At 36.2% G+C, this 20,330-nt stretch overlaps 1 protein-coding gene across 6 annotated transcripts in view; it reads left to right on the top strand.

Annotated features, from left to right (window-relative positions):
• The window catches only part of nuf (rab11 family-interacting protein nuf), a 417,911-nt gene that overhangs the window by 332,917 nt on the left and 64,664 nt on the right, over positions 1–20,330 (top strand). For all 6 annotated transcript variants that reach the window (XM_081754030.1, XM_081754029.1, XM_081754028.1 and 3 more), the window contains 2 exons: positions 9,312–9,347; positions 10,536–10,650. In XM_081754030.1, the coding sequence (XP_081610156.1) occupies positions 9,312–9,347; positions 10,536–10,650 (151 nt within the window). The remainder of the gene's footprint in view (positions 1–9,311; positions 9,348–10,535; positions 10,651–20,330) is intronic.

Here is a 20,330-nt window from a genome sequence, read left to right as displayed (position 1 = left end):
AAGGGGACAGACAGAAAGGGGCCAGTATGTATTCTTATATGTGAGTGCATGTGTGACGTAGTTCTTTCGAGGAATTCGCTTGTGCGGTAACAAGCGAAAGATAAAAGACACCATACGTTGTGTTATTATGAAAAAGCACTCTTGAGATGGTAGAAGGCGTGAAAGTTATTCTTTTTACAAAAAAACTTGACTGTGTAGCCCTAGTTTAGTTTGTAAATATTGATACTGTGTGGAAACTATCAACTTGGTGAAAAATGATTTTGTGAAAAATATCGTGCAATCAACGTGATGAATGACATTCCAGATGTTTTCGTTCCGTATGGAAGTTCCACAAAACTACTGGTAGGTGGGAATTGTTAAAAACAACGATTAGAGAATATGTCACTGTATTATTTACCTTCATAACTGATGTCATGCGCTGAATTTACAGGTGCGTACATATGGACTGAATTTGGATTATTTTGTATCGCGTTACTAACTGCATGTTTACGTTTTAAAATTGGTAATAAATGTGTTTTGTTTCCATGTTTAATGATAGCTATTGGTATTTGTACTATGCATACGGCTTTTAAATGGGGCAATGAATGTTTAGAACTGTTTAAGTATTTGCGTAAAATCATGATAGGCTTTGTACTAATCAAGTTTGTGAGTAGTGTTAACGTTTCGGATAAGACCAAATGTGTAATCGGTCATCGAACCCTGAATCCTGAGCCCGGAAACTATGTGTGCTAACAACTCGGCTGTTCGGAAAACCAACGCATACGTCCATGTTCACCATTCAAAAAGAAGGCGCAAAATTCTAGTGTCTAGGCCTGTAAGTTAGACTGTTTAGGAAATCCTTGCGTTATTGATTTACCCAAAGTTGCTAGGCAAATGTTGCTGGTGAAAAAAACATTACCCGTTCCTTGAAAATGTGACTTACTGATAACAAATGGCACGCCCCCTTATTTTCCAGTGAGAACTTAAATCGATCATTTTTATAAACAATGCATTGTATTTGAGAAATGTCATTATACTGTATAGCCTATTTTTTATACTACATACGTAATTGATAATGTTATTTCTCACAATATTGTGTCCTGTGTCGTATGATAAGAATAAATTGTTTCACACCAACTAACCCTATAGTTAAAATGGGTTAAACAGTTGTCAGACGTCCTCTGCCCTCTTTTCAGGCGAGTTTTTAGGAAAAAAAATGTCTTTCTGCGTAAGGGGGAGGACGACTGAAACTGCTGCTCCAACTTCAAGATTCGTAATATTTCCGTAATCGATAGTCCGAAAGTTTACTTGTGGCAATAAACAATTTCCCAACAAGGGCGTCATTGGCGGGAGACCAGCGGACAGTTGCCTAAGTTTAAGATGCATAATCAGTATACAATATTTTTTTTTTCTTATCTACAGTATGGTATTATACTAACTAGCAGCGTTCACCCCGCTTCGCTGCGGTCACCCCGGAACGCAATAAACTTTGTTACTTAGATAATTTTTACTTTTTCGCTTTCAAGTGATATGATAAAAACCATAGAAGATTGCAGTAAATCTTAACATTATATCGCCTGTCATTTATGTTAACCCGCCCCGCTTCGCTGCGGTCATCCCGGTGCTGGCATATTGTAAAAGTGTCTGTAAAAATAAGCAAATCAATTAAAAAATTTTAAACAGAAGATTCAAGCTATTTTCCGCTGTATATCGCCTGTCATTTATGTTAACCCGCCGAGTGACACGGTCATGCGGGTTGCATATAAATACGTTTATTTTTACCTATGATGAACTAATAACAAAGGATTTGTACGTTATGGACACTTGAATGGTCAATTATCTCAAGACACTGGTAATTAAAAATTAAAGTGATATGATAAAAACCATCTAGGGTCCAAATCCTAATAACCCCCCAAAAATGAAAGAAATTGGTTCAGCCGTATTAGCGTGATGAGCGGACAAAGGATTTTGTACGTTCTCTTTTATATATATAGATGAGAAACATTAAGTTTTATTTACGGATATCTGAGGAGAATCTTACCTCTTCTCCCCCCAGATATACAATCTTGGCTCTTAGGCAGAATCTGAAATGATGCTCCAGTTTTTCGCATACAATTAACAGACCTGTTGACTGTTGTTCATTTTTTAGTGAAATCTAAAAATGTCTTCTTTTGCGTGGTCTGACATATGGTAATGACCCGGGTCTTACCATATGTCATTTGAAAGTTGCACACTGGTTTGTTACAGTGGTCCTAAATTAAGTAAGTACATTACGGAAATAATGAAAAAATAAAATTTCTAATACTTTAGTGAAGTAAGGCCGTTACTTGAACCGAACTCTGGTCTCCTGCAAGAAAAACTAGGAGTAGCCACGAATTTATAAGTCCTAAATTTTTAGGTCTATGGACTTTAGGACATGTACTGTACAGTTCAGGACTAGTGCACTCAGATAATTTTTAGGACTACTTCCGCACCCTCTCTAGCCATAGGGAGTCTTTGACTTCCTTGTGGAATTTACAAGATAGGTGCCTGTCACGTGTCACAGTGGCGTTAGAGGTCTGCACGGGCCGAAATTTTTAGTCTGGGCCCGGCCCAGCCCATGGGATTTATAATTTAAGGCTCGACCCGAATCCGAAATATGTTTTAGCATTTAGGCCCGGGCCAAGCTCGTGTCATAATCAAATGAGCACGAAATAAGCCCGGATTACTAAAACTTGGTAATTAATGCAAAATTGTACTTTTATTTACAGCAATTAGAGGTTTAAGTTTGCAGTTGTCCTTTAAAACTTCTTCAGAAAGAACGGACCAATAAATAACTTTGTACAGTATATTTACAAAGTTAGACCCGAGAAATATTGTTGTACACTTAAAAATTTACTGCGCGGCCCGGGCCCAAAGTAATATATCCGTTGTAAGCCCGAGTCCGGCCCGCGAGGGAAGCGGCCTACCCGGCTATGACCGGATCTCCTCTCCGTTGAATAGTAATATCGAAAATAGATTGTTCATATGTAGCCGATCCCCATACAATGTAACTTCTTTCTTATCAATTTCTCTTCAAGTTTGTCTCACGTCTGTATATTGACTAGACTTCGTGTAGCAAGAATCCGTCTGGTAATAATGTGAATAGTGCATCGGCTTCTAATTCAAAATTTCTCAACTTCTCATGGGAGCATATGTATTGCGACTTAATGGTTCGTGTATCTCTTTCTGTATGTATATGCTTCTTCGATATGGCAATAACTCCTCCATGATGATTTTCTGTCTACGCCACTGATGTGTGGTATTGTTAATCATTTTAACAAGGAGGTGAGTTCTTCTAAACCAAATTACGGGTCTCCATGTATTTCTTGTAAACTTCACAGAAAGGAACATTTCTGTAGAAGTTTTGAAAGAAATCGTTTCCAGAAACTCTATATAGGCCTAATAAAACACTATTTTAAACCTTAGTACACAAAGAATGAAAAGCGTGCTGTTTTCGTAAATTCTATTGTTACAATAGGGTGGAGCTCGTGTGACATTTTACGGACACATTCCTGCCTCTTGGCGTGTCCTTGGTCTATTCACCTGGGTGCAACCAACCAATTTGACGTAATTGACAGGTGACGTCATAAACTGGTTCCTTTCAAACTTTAAATTTTCACCACGCAACTTCTTTTCCAATATAATGCAGTTCCCCTCCTCATCGAGTAATAGGTGCCAACTGTTGAAATGGAAAAACTCAGCTTAAAAATAATTCCACATTAACAGATGCTGAAATCTACAGAAGCTTTGGGTATAGATTTTTTAGTTTTTGGTTATTACTTTTAAAAAATCTAGGGAAAGAGACTGTTGCATTGCTAATTCTTTACCTCGTGGTTCCTGAACCTATGGCTCTCGAAGGGAGATGAAAAGGGTTTTATTACATATTACTTCGGATTCCTTAGTTTGGTAGACATGTTTTTATTTCCATATTTGTGAACTATATTAGAGAAGTAGAGAATTTTTAAAAATCATTTGGGTAAGTCAGTGATTCTCAAACTTTCCGATAACTCGAACCCCCTGTGCATTCGGAAAATGATCCGCGGACCCCCTTGTAATGCTTTCTGAAATTTCACATTATATTAAAAACTATACTGATTAGAATTACCACTGGCAAGAAAAATATTGTAGTAAGTAATTTATTCTAAAGATACATGATTGGTTCCTTGTTCGCGAAATTTCAATTGAAAATACAGTAACTTTCAAGACTGAAAATTAATGTACTTTTTTTTTTTTTTTTTTTTTTTTTTTAAGGAAATTCACTTGATAAACAAATTTCTCAAATGTGGGGTCACTAATATGAGGAATGAAATTCTGTTTTTCCATAGTTGCACTGAAATCCGGAATAAGTTTTGTCACCATTAATCTTAGGTCCGATTCCACATTAAGACGACTTCGCTTTAAGGTTTTAATACTGCAAAGAGCAAAAAAGGTCTGTTCACATAAGTAAGTGGTAGAGAAAGGCATCAAATGTTGCTGCATTGCCTTTTCTTGGACAACTCTTCATGCTCACAGGGCAGAAATTTAGTAAAGTAGGAAAATATTTAAATTTACGAACGTAAGTAAGTAACTGAAGAGATACTTTTTGCATAACAGCTGTGAGTTCCATTTTATTATAACACATTTCAATTTGTAGGCGTCGCGGACCCCACTTTGAGAACCACTGGGGTAAGCCATGAGCAGCAACAATCAAGAGCTTATTACAAACTGCAGTGGCGGATCTAAAAGATGAAAAGAAAAAACTGGAGGGGCCATCCAGAATCGATACTATATCATCATGAGTTTACTATACACTTTCAAAAACATATAAATAATAGCTTCAATTATTCTTGTCAGGCAGAAAAACCTTGGGGGGCCTAGGCCAGGGACGTACTCAGGGCCTAGGACCCCCCCAAATCCGGACTTTTTTGTAAATTTAGTCTAATTTTAGGGGCAATTTTACAATATTTAATATAATTTCGCCTAAATTGTGTTTGGACCCCTCCCGAAATAAATTCCTGCGTACGTCCCTGGCCTAAGCTCCAGGCTATATCCATCATTGACAAACCGTAATTTACTTACAGGTTCACTGGCAAGAGGACGTGATAAAAGGGAGTCATGATATGAAATAATAACTCTTAATCATAAAATAATCTTTGAAACGCTGAAATGTTTACGATTTTATTTTTCGAAAAGGAAGGTCTCAGGTTTTGAGGTCCGATTGAAATCACCATATAATGCTTTTGTCATATAGTTCGATCAAGGCCCGTGGCTGGGTGATTGTCATAGGCGTAACTGGAGGGGGACAGCCTCCAGAACACTGTTGGCGCCATAATACCGTTGGACCATAGAGTAAAAATTAGTGGTGGACACAAAAACCGGTTTTTAGGAAAAACACAACCGGTTTTTTAAAAATTGTCAAAAAACCGGTTCGGTTTTTAGCGAAACCGGTTATTGGTTTTCTTTAAAACCGATTCCGTTTTTTTTTTCAAAATTTGTTCTATTTCTGACCAGAATAGTGTTTCGTTGTTCTTCGGAAATCGAATCTGTTTCCACAGGAATAGATTTGTCTATTCCAAAAGTTTTCATCGAAACCAGTTTCGGTGAAAACCGAAACTGGTTTCGGTGAAAAACCGAACCGGTTTTTGGAGAAAACCGAAATGTCGGTTTTTAGGGTTTCTGTTTTTCTAGAAACCGGTTTCCGGTTTTTATAATAACCGGTTTTGCCCATCCCTAGTAAAAATATGGTCGTCCTCAGAAGTGAGACTATGATTTCCCCTGTGGCCGGGGAGTATCTCTATTAATACGTTTCTCATTAGCATATGTATCAGACTCAGCGGGGAGGGAGAATGATGCCACTTGACTACTGTACAGGGCTTGTTTTGATCCTTTAGTATCTTTAGATAAGTCAGTGAAATTCGAAACGACACTTAGTATTTCTGTGGCGTAAGGTATTCTGATTCGTTATAATTCAGGTCGATGAGACATTATCATAATTTTTCATTATATGTTGTATCAGTGGCGACGCCAGTTTTAATTTCTTTAAGGGCAGCAAGCGGAGAGATAAATAAATTTTGATGGGTAACTGTTACCGAAGAGGATAGCTTTATATATTACACTAGTAAAAGTGCTCATTCTTCGTACAGGCTAAGAAGCATGCAATATGCAATACAGTAGAGTATTTGCGGTTATCTAACTTGAGGGTTTCTGAGATAGTCTATACTTTTTTTTTATTTTCCAGAACGTGGGGCCCCAAAACTCCCCTCGAGTTGAAAATTTAAAGAGAAAAAAACTGCTTCGTAGGCAGTTTTAGAGAAACAAGGGATGCCCACAGGCAGGTTGCGTCCAGAGATTCTTTTGTTTGTTTGTTTGTTTGTTTGAGAGGGCAATTTTTCGTTGAAAATGGTGCAATCAAAGTCAACATCATCATCATCATAGATGTTCTGCCATTATTGGCGGGTCACTTGCCGCAACTGAGAAACTTCCATACTCCAGTATTCCGCTCACCTCTTCGTCTTCATGTACGATCTTTGTTCCGATATCACGCATTAATTGTAGTCTCCTTCACCCTCTCCATCTCTTTCCTGCCACCATACAATCAAAGTGGTGGATGGAAATCTTTTTTTTGGGGGGGGAAAGAAAGGTATATTCGGGGGATTAGAATATACTAATTTAGAGGACAGAATGGTAAAAATAAATTTGGGGGAGGGGAGAAACACATTTGAAGGGCAGAATGGTAAAGGTAAACTTGTGGGAAGATTGTAAATTTGGAAGCATCGCACCCAACCATTGGTGAGTTGGGCATCCCTGGAAAGAAAACAGAATACTTTTCAATACAAATCAATTGGTTAATAAATAAATAAAGATGGAGCAGATGTTAAACTCTGTTAATAGTCAGTATATGAGTTTTGTTTGAATATACTATATGCAATGGCGTACTTAGGGGGATATCGGGCTCAAAGCCTGCGGAAACAAATTTGTTATATGCACAACTTCATTAAAATTTGTCGGGACCCAAAAGTGCTCCCCGAAACAAAATCCTAAGTACGCCACTGACTATATGTATATACGTAGAGATCAGATTGTGTATTAATAAACAGAACAATGCATGATTTCACTTATCAAATATTTACTAACTTTCTCTCTTGTAATAATTCTGTTGTCTTGTATATGCTTGTTAATATATGTGTCTTTAGAAGATTGTGGGATAACTAAGGCGAAAGTTTACGAGGATAGACTGACGTGTGTGTGTGTAAGACACTCACAAGCTGTTTGATACGTCGACTGCTAATGTTCCGAGTAAGCATGTGTCCTCGACCCAAAATAAGGAGGAAAACAATTTCATGAGAATATGCTTATAATTTTTCTCATGTCATCCAGGTTTTCTTCTGCTGTTGGCTTTTCATGTTTGCGAAGCTTACTGGTAAGGGGGAGGGAACACTTGACACATACGTTATTTCCTTTCTTTTGAATGGAGATTCTACACACAGTTGTACTGTCTTTACTATAAGAATTTACTTGGAATCAGAATTGTAAAGGGTGGAGTTGTTCTTAAAATGGCGCCCGTAGACAACAGCGCTATTTTACAGGTCAAAATAACGCGAAAGTATATTAATCGTATACTCTGAAGCATCCTTCACCTGCTATTAGGAGTAAAAAAAAAAATCACTATGTGGCAACGTCACAGATTAATTCGGGACTTCGCTACAGCGAAATTAAACTACCGCTAATTTTAGAGTTTTTCTATAATATCTTCAAAACAAATAAAAATATTCGAAAAGCAGAAACGCAGTGAACTAGACAATATGATTTTGCCTGTGATACCTTTACTACAGTTCACCTATCCGCTTTTGGTATCCCGCTATTTACAGAACCCGCAAAAAAATGCTAAATCTATCTACAGTTGCAAATCGAAAGCAGATGGATGAGTTGTGATAACGGTATCATATGCAAAATCGTATTGTCTAGTTCACTACGTTTCTGCTTTTCGAGTATTTTTTTATTTGTTTTGAAGATATTACAGAAAAAACTCTGAAATTAGCGGTAGTTTAATTTCGCTCTAGTGAAGACCCTTATCCATTGCTCTACGAATCCATCACACTGTTAGAATGACAGTTATGCTAATAGGTGGAGCTAGTGTCAACGTCTGTCCACTTTAACTGCCATCTGAAAAGAATCGATTGTAACTATTTGATGAATCGAAAATGACAATCTCGAATCCATAGCTTACGGTGTCACTGAGATGAAAATCTATCCTTTTAACGTCCCACCATTATGTCCGTTAAGCTAAGACAGACGGATGATTAAAGCAAGTGAATGATGATGAAAGAATTGGTGGAATGAAAATGAGGGAGGAAACGGGAGTACCCTAAAAAAACACGGACACGATGTTAATATACAACAAGCTTACTTGATCGGGGGTCGAACCAGGAACCCTATGCACCACAGATAAGCGCTCTACTGAGCAACTATGCCCGCTTCGGAATTGCTTGACTCGTTCGTCAAAAATGGTAATGTTATATTTACCATTTGGGTTTCAATATTGAATTCCTGTAGTTTGAAAGATGATCGTAATTCCATAATTTGTGTATTATTTTCGTGTTAGTGTCCTCGGAAACCCAGGGGTGCCCACAAGGGGGGATTATGACGCAAACTGCGTCATTGAAATATTTGGGGGGGGGGTAAAATATATATAAATATGTTTGAGGGAGTGTAAAAATTAATCGAAAAGATTTTTTTTCATGGAAGAACACCTACGGATAGACAATTGAGGGGGGGTGCGTCATGGACATGAGGGGGGGGGGTGGACACCACTGGGAAACCTATTATGGCGTCAAACACAACGGCTTCTGAAGAACACAAACATTGTACTACTATTGGAGCTCGAATTGACATTTGGATATAACCCAATGAAATTGCGACGCGCTGTTGCGAGATCTCCACCGAGAAAATTGCTTTCAGTAGTCAAAATATCACTAAATTTTCTCGTCTCGCCAACAATGTATGAATATACAGTTGGAGCATGTTTGCTTAATCGGATTCCTCACATTACATTGCTGTAAACTGGTTGGCTGGCGTGAGAGAAAAGCTCATGGTTAAACATCAATTCGACTGCGGTGCATAAGTTTTACAGTACAACAGGAATATGACAAGAACTCTGAAAAAATTATATTGACGAAGAATCATCATTGCGGGCGGGAAAAAGGAAATATTGATTAATAAAAAAGACAGTTAAGTTTAAACATGATGGTAGTTTGATGACATATCAAGGCTACATAATTTACTTGTTTGGTTCTACGTGTGATTAATTCTTATTTTTATTTTCTTTGTTTCAGTTCTGGCAAGAGGTTAGGATCAAACGCACTGGCTAGGTAAGCATATTTTATATACGTATATCTATACACACACTTCTTTCCAATTTTTATTCTTTGATTATTATTATTATTATTATTATTATTATTATTATTATTATTATTATTATTATTATTATTATTATTATTATTTTAACACATTCGCTCTGATATCCAACTGAAGTCAGGGGCTCAGGTGAGCATGTCATCCAGCTAGAATTAAAGAAAATAGAAACACTTTTCAAAGTTTTGACTAGAAATCTAATCGGAAAATGACCATTAGGAAGACCTAGGCATAGATGGGAGGACAATATTAAGATGGATCTCGCAGAGATAGGAATACTGGATGTAGAAACTGGATGTAGTCAATGGAGAGCTTTTGTTAACGCGGCATTGAACCTCCGTGTTCCGGAGGCCATAAAGGTAGTTACTTAGTTTTGAAGTGTTCACTTCAGTTCGTTATAATGCACTGTAGATGACAACACTGAAAGAGCAACTTTAGTCGCGTTGGTGAAGGTGGGTTCCGTGAAGAAAAGGGATTCTCCTCAAGCATTTTGTTCTCGGTGACGCAGCTGATGTATAAATGAATAGATGTCTACGTATTGTTGAAAATTCGTTGCTAAGAACTCCTTGAAAATTCTTATGTATGGAATTTGCCATAGAAATAGCTTATAAATAATAATTTTAAAAGATTTTGAAATCAAATAAGTGAAAGAAGTAACGGAAATATTAAGAAAAAATCAATCTAAACAAACTAATTGATCGAATTTTCAGAACCGTGTAATGATGCCAAAGTTTAAACGTTTGAGAGAATGCAGTGAGACCCGAAAGGGTAAATTGTTTCGGTAAGTTGTAATGTTTGAAATTCTATTTGTTACTGCTAATATAAGTAGGATTGAGGGTATTTTACGGAATTCTCTTAGCAGCAAAGTACCAATATTCATAGAACATTCTAAAATTGTCCACGAAAAGTCTCAAATATCCCTGAAACATTTCTTTCACGCGGCTCTTGACTATTTGTGAAGTATTGAAAGTAACCAGTTTTTCGTTGCTAAAAATTTATGTTAAATACTCAATGTTACGCTTGTGTCTACTAATACGTATTGAAATGCTTTAAAAGTAGATGAAAATACAAAAACTGAAAGCTGTGTTAAAGTATATTGTTTCTGTTGACTCAAAGCTGAAAGGTGTTTTATTTTATCTTTGCAGTCAGCTGTACCGCAGTTCAAGCTTCAACTCGTCTGGTCGCAGCTCCAACTGTGACGGGGATGATATGTACTCGGATGTCTCTCTGGAGGAGGATGTACTTGACCTCAACCATAAGGTAAGGCAACTCCTTTCTTTGTTGACAAAGTAAAAGTAAACACTCCTACTTTTGCATTATGTAGACAGGGATTTTTTTTTGTTTCTACGTACTGTTTTTTTTGTTTGTTTAACGTCTCACTGTATGGGGGAGTCATCGTGGTGTGATGGTTTGAGCGTTAGAATCACGTAGAGCGTCACGGGTTCGATTCCCGGCCAGTACTCGGCGTCCACCTAGCGTCCTGACTGTACTGTACTTTGATATGATTTCAAAAACAGTTTCCGTACCCTGTACCAAAATGTGTAGGAAGAGGTAAAAATAGCAATGGACAATGGACTAAGTAAATATCCTCAGAAAGTGCAGTAATATAGGGGCGCGTGTACTTTTTAAAACTATTTTTTAGATATTATTATTATAGCACGGATTAAAGTTGAACTAATTTTGTTGTAAACGGTTTCCATTCTTCTTCTTTTTTTTTTAAAAAAAAAAAGCTTCAGAAACTCACACCTTATCTGTAGCCACTCAGTAGAGATCGGAGTGGTTATCATGGCCGCCCGCAGTGGGGTAAAACGGTAGGTACTATATAATTAATAAGGGTATGTGCGTAAGCAACCTGTTTTTAGCACCTGGTGGTTATAGTTTAGATTTAGAAGACAAATGGTGTGAAATAAAAAAAAATCCTCTTTTAAAGGAAGAAACACATGTTTATTATTTGATTTTAAAAAATCGGTGAGTAGAAGCACTTTCTAAATGGGAATTATTTTATTTTATTTTATTTTCACTTTTCACCTTATGAACACGATGATGAACACAAGCTCTCGCTCTCCCTGATCAGTTGCAGAAACTTGATGAAAAATCGTGGTAGTGTAGCAGAAACTGGTACGATATTTTCCTGATAGGTGGCACTGCGTGTTTGATTCTGCCTGCCATCTAGTAAGGAACTGTGAAAGTATTCACAAGGCCGTCCGGATTCTTTGCTATTGCAAGAAAATTCGCTGTGAAAATCGTGTTATTCTCATGATGTAATCTAAATTTTTATTAAATTGGAGTGTTTGAAATAAGTATCATACTCGTTATTGGTAATGTGCAAAGTATAGCCTATAGTGATTTTGAATTTATCGTTGTCTTGTAACTTACTGAGAGTTATATATATATATATATATATATAAACATGGTTATGAAAGGTCTTTATTATTATTACTATTACTATTATTATTATTATTATTATTATTATTATTATTATTATTATTATTATTATTATTATTATTATTATTATTATTATTATTATTATTATTATTACTACCACCACCATAATCACAATAAATCGTGTGTTGTTAGTCTGCCTGTTACTCCTCACGATAACTTTTGAACGCATGCGAATTTTTAAATGCTGTTTTTCGCAATACACAGCTAAAGCGATTACTTCGGCCGAGTTCGTTAATTGAGTCAGTCTGTGGTTCCCAAACTTTTTTTTTGGGCTGATGAGACACTACTGAACGCCCACGAAATCCCTGTTTGATTTTTTTTTAAAAAAATATAATACAGCGAGACAGTAAGTTTGTATAAAAATAGTGACTCTGTGTTGTAGTGAATTCTGTTGCTGCCTCTGAAGGCATTGACTGATACAGTCCACCTCAAAATCGATTTTAACTTATTAAATGCCTCTCCACAATAAATAACTTATTAATTATGGTTTTTTGGTAGACGGACGTTGTATGCATGTATTATCCCAAGGAATTTCCCGTTTCCTCCCGCTTTAGACATTCCAGTATTATTATCCATCTCATCATCATAGTTTCCCTTAACCTTGGTCCTCCGTGCATAATCATGGGATGTTAAACTAAAAAATAAAATAAAGAAAGACCTTAGAGTTGCTAGAATGATGAATATATATATATATATATATATATATATATATATATATATATATATATATATATATATATATATATATATATATATATATATATATTTGTAAGATATTTATATCGTCTGACTAGGTTCAGAATGTGCGTAAATGCATAACATATAAGTTTTAACCGTTTGGATTTTTATCTGGAGTGAGTTATCGTTGGTTAAATCTACATTAACGTTCGATAATCTGGCAAAATCGCTAATCTGAACGTGATGAATTAAATAGCGCTTACTTTATCAGACTACATGTTATCCGTTTCTGCATGCATAACACGGAAAGCTGTATCAAAGTGCGATTTTAACACAATTCATTGTCAGTGGACAGATCTCACACTAATGTAAGCATAAGCCCAAGGAAAGGTGCTAACACAGGCAGTGTTGCCATTAAAGCTGTAATTTAGCTCTTAGTCATGATTTTCGCCAATTCTGCATTCATAATTGCCAATTTCTAACCTTTTTTCTTTACCGGTAGATAAGCACTTTTGTCAAACAAAAATTCTTTAAATATTGTATATACCGTGGTTACGCGGTTAGTGTACGCGCTTTTGGCATAGGAAAGACGGGTTCGAATCCTGGCGGGAGCTCATGTGTTTCGGATTCCATGTTCATCTGTAGTTTCACGTCTCATAAGCCTCGCTACTGAAAGATACGCTAAAGTAAATGTCAAATCAAAATTCAATACCGTATATAAATTAAAATAAATGGTTCTGACTTCCTTCTGCTTGCATTAGTTATTACTTTATTGTCGCTTCCATGACGGTGTAACGCCAAATCGTGGTTTCGAATGTTTCAACGCGTAGTTACATTGCATATTGGTGTCTTGAGGGTATTTTTGGGTAGGGTTGCGCACTTTTAGTGTTGTGCTGGATCAATATTTCACCGATATATAACCACACTACTGCAAGAATTGAGAACGGGAAAGAATTCAAGGGGTGAATATTATGACTAGTCAATGATGCAAGCAAAGTATTCTGTAAGTATTTCAAACTTCAATTAAAAGGTGAAAATCGTTGATTTGACAACGTGAGGGGAAAATATTACATTAGCTCTAAATATGCGCAGTAAAATTAATGGCACGTTCGTCCTTTTTCCTTAAATTTTGTTAGCTGTAAATTCAGCCATAATTTTAGATTTGTGATCTTTAGCTATATTTTACAAGTAACTTAATTACTTTCTGATGCTTCCTGTTGGCAACACTGAACACAGGGCAGTACGAGAGAGCCCTGTTACGTTATGGAACGAAGCAGTATACTCTGTAGACCCACGTATTTTAAGACGATTCTAGTGCTTCATTCAATAATTCAATGCATGGATGTGTTTTACTTTAACTTCTGAAAGTGTTTTATTTTTATTTTAACTTCTGCTTAAAGATAAGCAGCGAATGTACAAGAAACATTAAAATATATTTAAGGGTAGGCTGCTTCTGGCTGGAAACTCATAGTAAAGACAGAAAAATGAAATGAAATCTTTGAGTTTTACGTCCCGCAGTTATGCCGGTTAGGCTAAAGGAGACGGTGATTACGATAAATGAATGAAATGGTGGAATGAAGAAAGTGAGAGGAAACGGGAGAACCCCGAGGAAACCCACGCACACGCCAAGTTAATCTAGTTATGAATATGAATGATTTATGACTACCCTTCTAATATTATTAAATAGCCTGTAATTTGAAAATGTTCCTTTCTCTCTTTCTCTCTCTCTCTCTCTCTCTCTCTCTCTCTCTCTGTATGTCTGTAGGATAGGGCTACTCATAAGGAATGCCAGAACTTCATGGGAGGGGGGAGGCGTGATAAAATTACTTTATTATAAGTTTTCTTCAATTTGTGATTTTTTTTTTTTTTTTCAAATTTGAAATTTCTGTCGAACTACCTCTGGTTGTGGCGCGTTGTCATACTTGCAGCCAAGTTTGGCAGTGATACTTTTCCACACAAGTTGTTTAAGATTTCAAATAGGTCTATAAAATAATAGAAAATAAATCGAAGAAACAAAAAGTTACATTATAACTGACAACATCAACTTTACAACAAATATCGATCACCGATTGTGATGATTGACTACCAGTCCTACCAGTATCGTCAATTACAACGATAAATCATGTCAGCGACAAAATAATCATGTTCAAAATGCGCATGTCACTGTATCACATCTGTAGCCGCCTCTGTTCTCGTAAAGTACACAGAATTTGAACATGCATAACAATACAACGATGCAGAAGAAGATACCTGAGAGCAGGGCCGGATCCAGGATTGTCTGAGAGGGTGCACCAATAACCATTGGCGTCTCTGGCATGTAAAATTTGGGGGGGGGACATCAAAGGAAATGATCTAACAGCTAGTGAGTATCCAAATAAATTAAATTAAAATAAAATATTGAATATTTCGTATTTCAAAATAATGGGGGGACACGTCCACCCGTCCCCCCGCCAGAGACGCCCATGCCAATAACCACCAAAATAATTAGTCACACTGAAACTCTTCAAAGTAGCATGTGACAATGTTCTTTACCCCCTGACAACACTACTGCATAGAAGAGAGGAAAGTATTTTAAAGAGGGTCGCAAGTGTTATGCAGGGAAAAAAAAAAATGTTCTCTCCTCCTGGCTTCTGTTTTCTTACCTACTTGACAGATGCTATTATTTTTTGCTTCGTGAATCGTTTTCCTTCAAAATTTCGAAAATCGACTTAAACTATTGCTTTTCCAAAGCTCTGCTTTGTTTTAAGCTCCAAACGGCAACATGATGGCAGAATATGTTGCTATTTTCAGTGTTTCTCATTTTAGATAGTGTATATTTACAACGAAAGGGGGCGGGGGTGCACGTGCACCTTTGCACCCCTCCCCCCTACATCCGGCCCTGTCTGAGAGTATAATATCCGTAAAAGTTTCCTAATTTATTCTGTCAACGTTGTAACATAACCCATAGCAGTTCGAGTGAGGAGAACACGTAGTTATATCGATAATACTTGACTAAAAATTACAACTAACATGTTATTTAATTTGTTCTCTGAATCACCCCCACTGTTTCATTTTTAAATACATTACAAACAGAAAGTTCACTGAGTATTCTTAAAGGAGTAAGAAGGGGCTTGTTTGAAGGAAAATCGTGTTATTTATTTGCGTATTCAGTACCACGCATGATCGTGTTTCCGGCGTGGAAAAATCCTTCCAAGAAATTCCTTCATGATTGTGATGTAAAAGAGCGAACGAAAACTTTTGTGTATAGTTTAGTACAAGAGTCATACAAATGAAGAAGTGACTGACTTGTATCGGTGACTCCTTTGCCAGTTCCGGTTCCAAGCAAACGTTCTCGTTCTTATTTATATATGTAAAAAAAAATATATATATATATATATATTTTATTTATTTGTTAATTTTTTAGCATTTACTTTGGTGGAAATCATGGCTCCCCAGAGGGTGAGGCAATTGCACCTCTGAATTTTCGAAAGGATTTACTTCTTCAAAATACATATCAAAATGTACGAGATTTGTTTGCTTATCTTAGATTTGCTTATTTTCACCTTCCAATAAACTACCCTTATTTTTCGAGATAGGAAGAAAATTTGAACTCTATAGTTCTGAATGATAATTAATAGAAATTTTAAGTTTAAAATTGGTTTCGATAATTGAATGATATGGCCTCTAGGCGAATATACTACAGGCGTGAATTTATTGGTTGTTGTTAAATACAAGAACTCAATTCTCGAAAAGTAGCAAACACCTGTTCCATTTAGATATCACACTTTTGATATGAAAACTAGTCTTGTCTTTGTCACAAACAAGTTCCTTATCATTTAAGGTGAAAACATTTTTTTTTTTTTTAAATTTAACAGATGTAGGAGAAAATCAAGAAATAAAAGAGCTAGTTGAACTGATATATTTGAGACTCAAGCTCGATGTTAAATTCTATAAAAAGGATTACCATATTTCCTCTGCAGGTGCCTTTGCTTTATCTTTCACTAACATAATAGATTATTATTTAAAGAAAAAAGACAACAATATTATAGTGTACATGCGTTTCTGAGTGCGAGTGCTTTTTCCTCTCCTCCGTTACTCATGTTGGAGTGGCATACTTAAAATCGTGGCTTTTAAGATTTGTTCTTTGTGGAGAAAGGGAAGGAGGGGACAAATTGCCTAGGTCCGACCCTGCATCCAGAAATAACGTTTTCGATTTGTAGGTTCCACCAGACGTTGTAAATCCATCGAAATCCTGAATTATTTTTTTTTCGATTCCTTAATAAAACTCCCGGCAGATTTTTTTTAAAAAAAAGTTTAGACTATACCAAATGTGCCATAATCACAGAGTATTCCGTTCCAAATGATTTGTCACAGGTTCTTTCAGTTTGTATGCACCGTACAAGGCAAATCTTATTGACATTCTCTTTGAAATGAAGGATGGAAAAAGAAACAGGTATTTATTAGCACTTCGTTGGTGTGATGGCGATTACTCATTATCTGCCGAAGTCACGTGCCATGCGATTGCTTTTAAAATAAAAATGAAAATAAACAACGTAGGCTAAAGTGATAGGTTCATACAGTCAGTCACTTCAGTGGGTTTTTACCTGATCAACCAGTCGGTGAGAAGATAGTCAAGTGATCAGAAACATTCGTTAATAGCGCGTCAAAAGCACACAGTGAGAAAGCACAAAGATAAATTTGTTGTAATCACTTTAGCATTGAAGCATTTCCGATAACATTGGTCTCCCTCAAATTACGTAATTGACTCGAAGGTGTTAGTTAATCTTGTACTCAAGACGCGTTGATTTCAATCAAGTTCGCAAGTTTCATGTATGCAGGTAAGTCGTTCTTTATTGCGTTATTACTTGTTTCGTGATAATGGAATCACATTGGCCCATAGTTTTTTTTTTCACTTTGAAATCAAGGGGGTTACGCCGTCTCATCGGAAGTTAACCCTTTAACGCATGACTTTCTGTAAAAAGAATCTTACAATACAAGTAGAGCAGTAACAGTATTTCAAATTTTGCCAGGGGGGATGTTCATCGACATTTTAAGGAGGCAAACTACTAAATATTTTTCAAAAGCTAACAATTTTTCTTCTGCCAGATTTCCGTAAATGAAAAGAGATAATGAAATATAACTTATCACAATAATAGATAATGTTATTATACACCCGAAAATACGAATCGGAACAATTTTCAGTGTTGCCATCCATAGAAATTACAGTGTGACCAGAATTTGAATTACCGGTACCCAAAAATATAGGTTATGACAGCGACTAGAAAATTTAACTCAATGGTGACTGATGACTTATCATGCTGTCTGTGTTCCTTGTTAACTACTTTTCAAATAATAATTGTATTTATTTTGTATAATTTTTAACAAACGGTAGAATTAAAATACAAATATCATTTTAAAAAGTAATTAACAAGGAACACAGACAGTATGATAAGTTATCAATTGCCGTTGAGTTCATTTTTCCAGTTGCTGCCATAACCTAGATTTTTGGGTAATTCAAATTCTGGTCACACTGTAATTTCTATGGATGGCAACACTGAAAATTCTTTTGACTTGTATTTTTGGGTATAGAATAACATTGTCTATTACTGAAGTAATTTACATTTCTTTATCTCTTTTCACTTACGAAAAACTGGCAAAAGAAAAATCGTTAGCTTTTGAAAAATATCAACATGCACGGCAGTGCATGGCAGCCAAGTTCCGCGAAGAAAATGAAAACTGGCCTGCACAGCAGTAAGCATATTATACACGAACAAGAGTTTTGGGTAAAATCGCCGATTTCGAGGCGTTGTAAAAACGATTCTATTAAGGGTAGAAACATGAAATTTAGAATGTAAGAAGATATCCCAGAGATTTACTCATATGCCAAATCTCACATTCCTACCTTCAACCATATTCGAGTACTGGACCCCCAAAATATGCAGTTTTCAGGCTTACTGACTCACTGACTCACTCATCAAATTGATTGGGTACTTCCCAATGAGATAGAAACTTGAAACTCTGCATAAAGGTACCCTACAATAACATGAGTATGGAAAAAGTCCGAAATCTGAGGAATGTGCTATGGGAAATCTTTTATGGGCAAAAAACTGTTCTTAGCCAGGAAAAAAAATCGTTTCACTCACTCACTCATCAAATTGATTAGGTACTTCCCAATGAGATGGAAACGTGAAACTTTGCATAAAGGTACCCTACAATAACATGAGTATGGAAAAAGTCCGAAATCTGAGGAATGTGCTATGGGACATCTTTTATGGGCAAAAAACTGTCCTTAGCCAGGAAAAAAATCGTTTCACTCACTCACTCATCAATTTGATTAGGTACTTCCCAATAAGATAGAAATACTGTGATAGATATCTGCGAGATGAGATAGATATCTTATAATGACCTGAGTATGGAAAAAGTCCGAAATGTGACGAATGTGCCATGGGAAATTTTTTATAGACAAAAAATTGTCCGTAGCCATTAGGTACTTCCCAATGAGATGAAGATGTGAATGTCTACACGAAGGTAGCTTATAATGGCTTGAATATGAAAAATATCCGAAATTTAACATGTTGAGGAATGTGCTATGGAATTTTCTATGTTCAAAAAATTGTGTTTACTCAAAAAGAGATCGGTTCATTTACTCACTCATCATTGATTAGGTGCTTCCAAATGAGATAGAGATTTGAAACTCTGCATAATGGTACCTACCTTATGTAAAGACCTGTGTTAATTAAGGTTCCAAATTTAAGGAATGTACTATGGGGACTTTTTATGGGCGAAAAACTGTCCATAGCCATTAGGTACTTCTTAATGAGATAAAGATGCGAAATTCTCCATAAAGGTACACTATAACGGCTTGAAAATGAAATTTGAGAAATTTGCTACGGAAATTTTTTCATTAGCAAAAAAAAAAAAAAAAAAACTGTCGTTACAATCAGAAATCGGGAACGATTCCGTTATTGAACACATCATGTGCATAGTGATAATGTTGTCAATCGTCTGAGTGGTCGAGTTGGTGCCCTTCTTGCTGGTCTATTGGCTACTACGTGCGCCTTTGGTGTATGAGGTCCTGACTCGATTCCCGGTGGACTAAGACACGTACATACTGCCGTAAATTTCGTAGTTGGAAACCCAGACAAGGAAAGCCAATATTTTGTCTTTTTTCGGTGAATATTTTTCCTTTATTGCAGTCATTGGTATTAAATAGATATTGAAATTAATTTGATAAGTAAGATAATGTTGAAGTGAGAATGTTTATAATTAATGTAGTTTTCGAAGAAATGAGAAATCCAATTGTTCGAATTTATGTGAGGCTAGCAACAAAATGTAACCGATTTCGTACATATATTGGTACCAGAGTTATATTATAGTTACCACAGTCGTTATGTAAAAATGTTCTTGATACTTCGTGTCTCCATCTGTGAACAGTGTGAGAATCTCTTACGTATCAGCCTTTTCATCAAGAGTGAATTTCGTGCCTTTGCTCTTCATATTTCCTGAATTTGCCCTTCGGAGGTTCGCCCCCACACCCTCGCCTTTGCTCGTCCTACTTCCTCACACCTCTTAAGCTTACAATTCCCGAATTTCAAGTTTCTTTTCCTATTTCAACTATCTAAAAGATAAGATTTTGTATTCCACGAAAACGCCTATTTAAATAACATGGTGATTTCATCTCCCTTTAGACTCCTTAAAAATTAAAAATATTCAATTTTAGGAATTTTCCTGTTGGTTAGTCCCGGGAAGCTACAATCGTACCAAATTTCATCATTCTAACCCTGCCGGAAGTGCCTAAACATTTTGGGGTGTAGAAGACGTCCAATATAAATAACATG

Source organism: Thermobia domestica, chromosome 3 (assembly GCF_964235325.1).
Source record: "Thermobia domestica chromosome 3, izTheDome1.hap1.1, whole genome shotgun sequence".
NCBI lineage: Eukaryota > Metazoa > Arthropoda > Insecta > Zygentoma > Lepismatidae > Thermobia > Thermobia domestica.
This window is presented reverse-complemented; position numbering and strand designations above follow the sequence as displayed.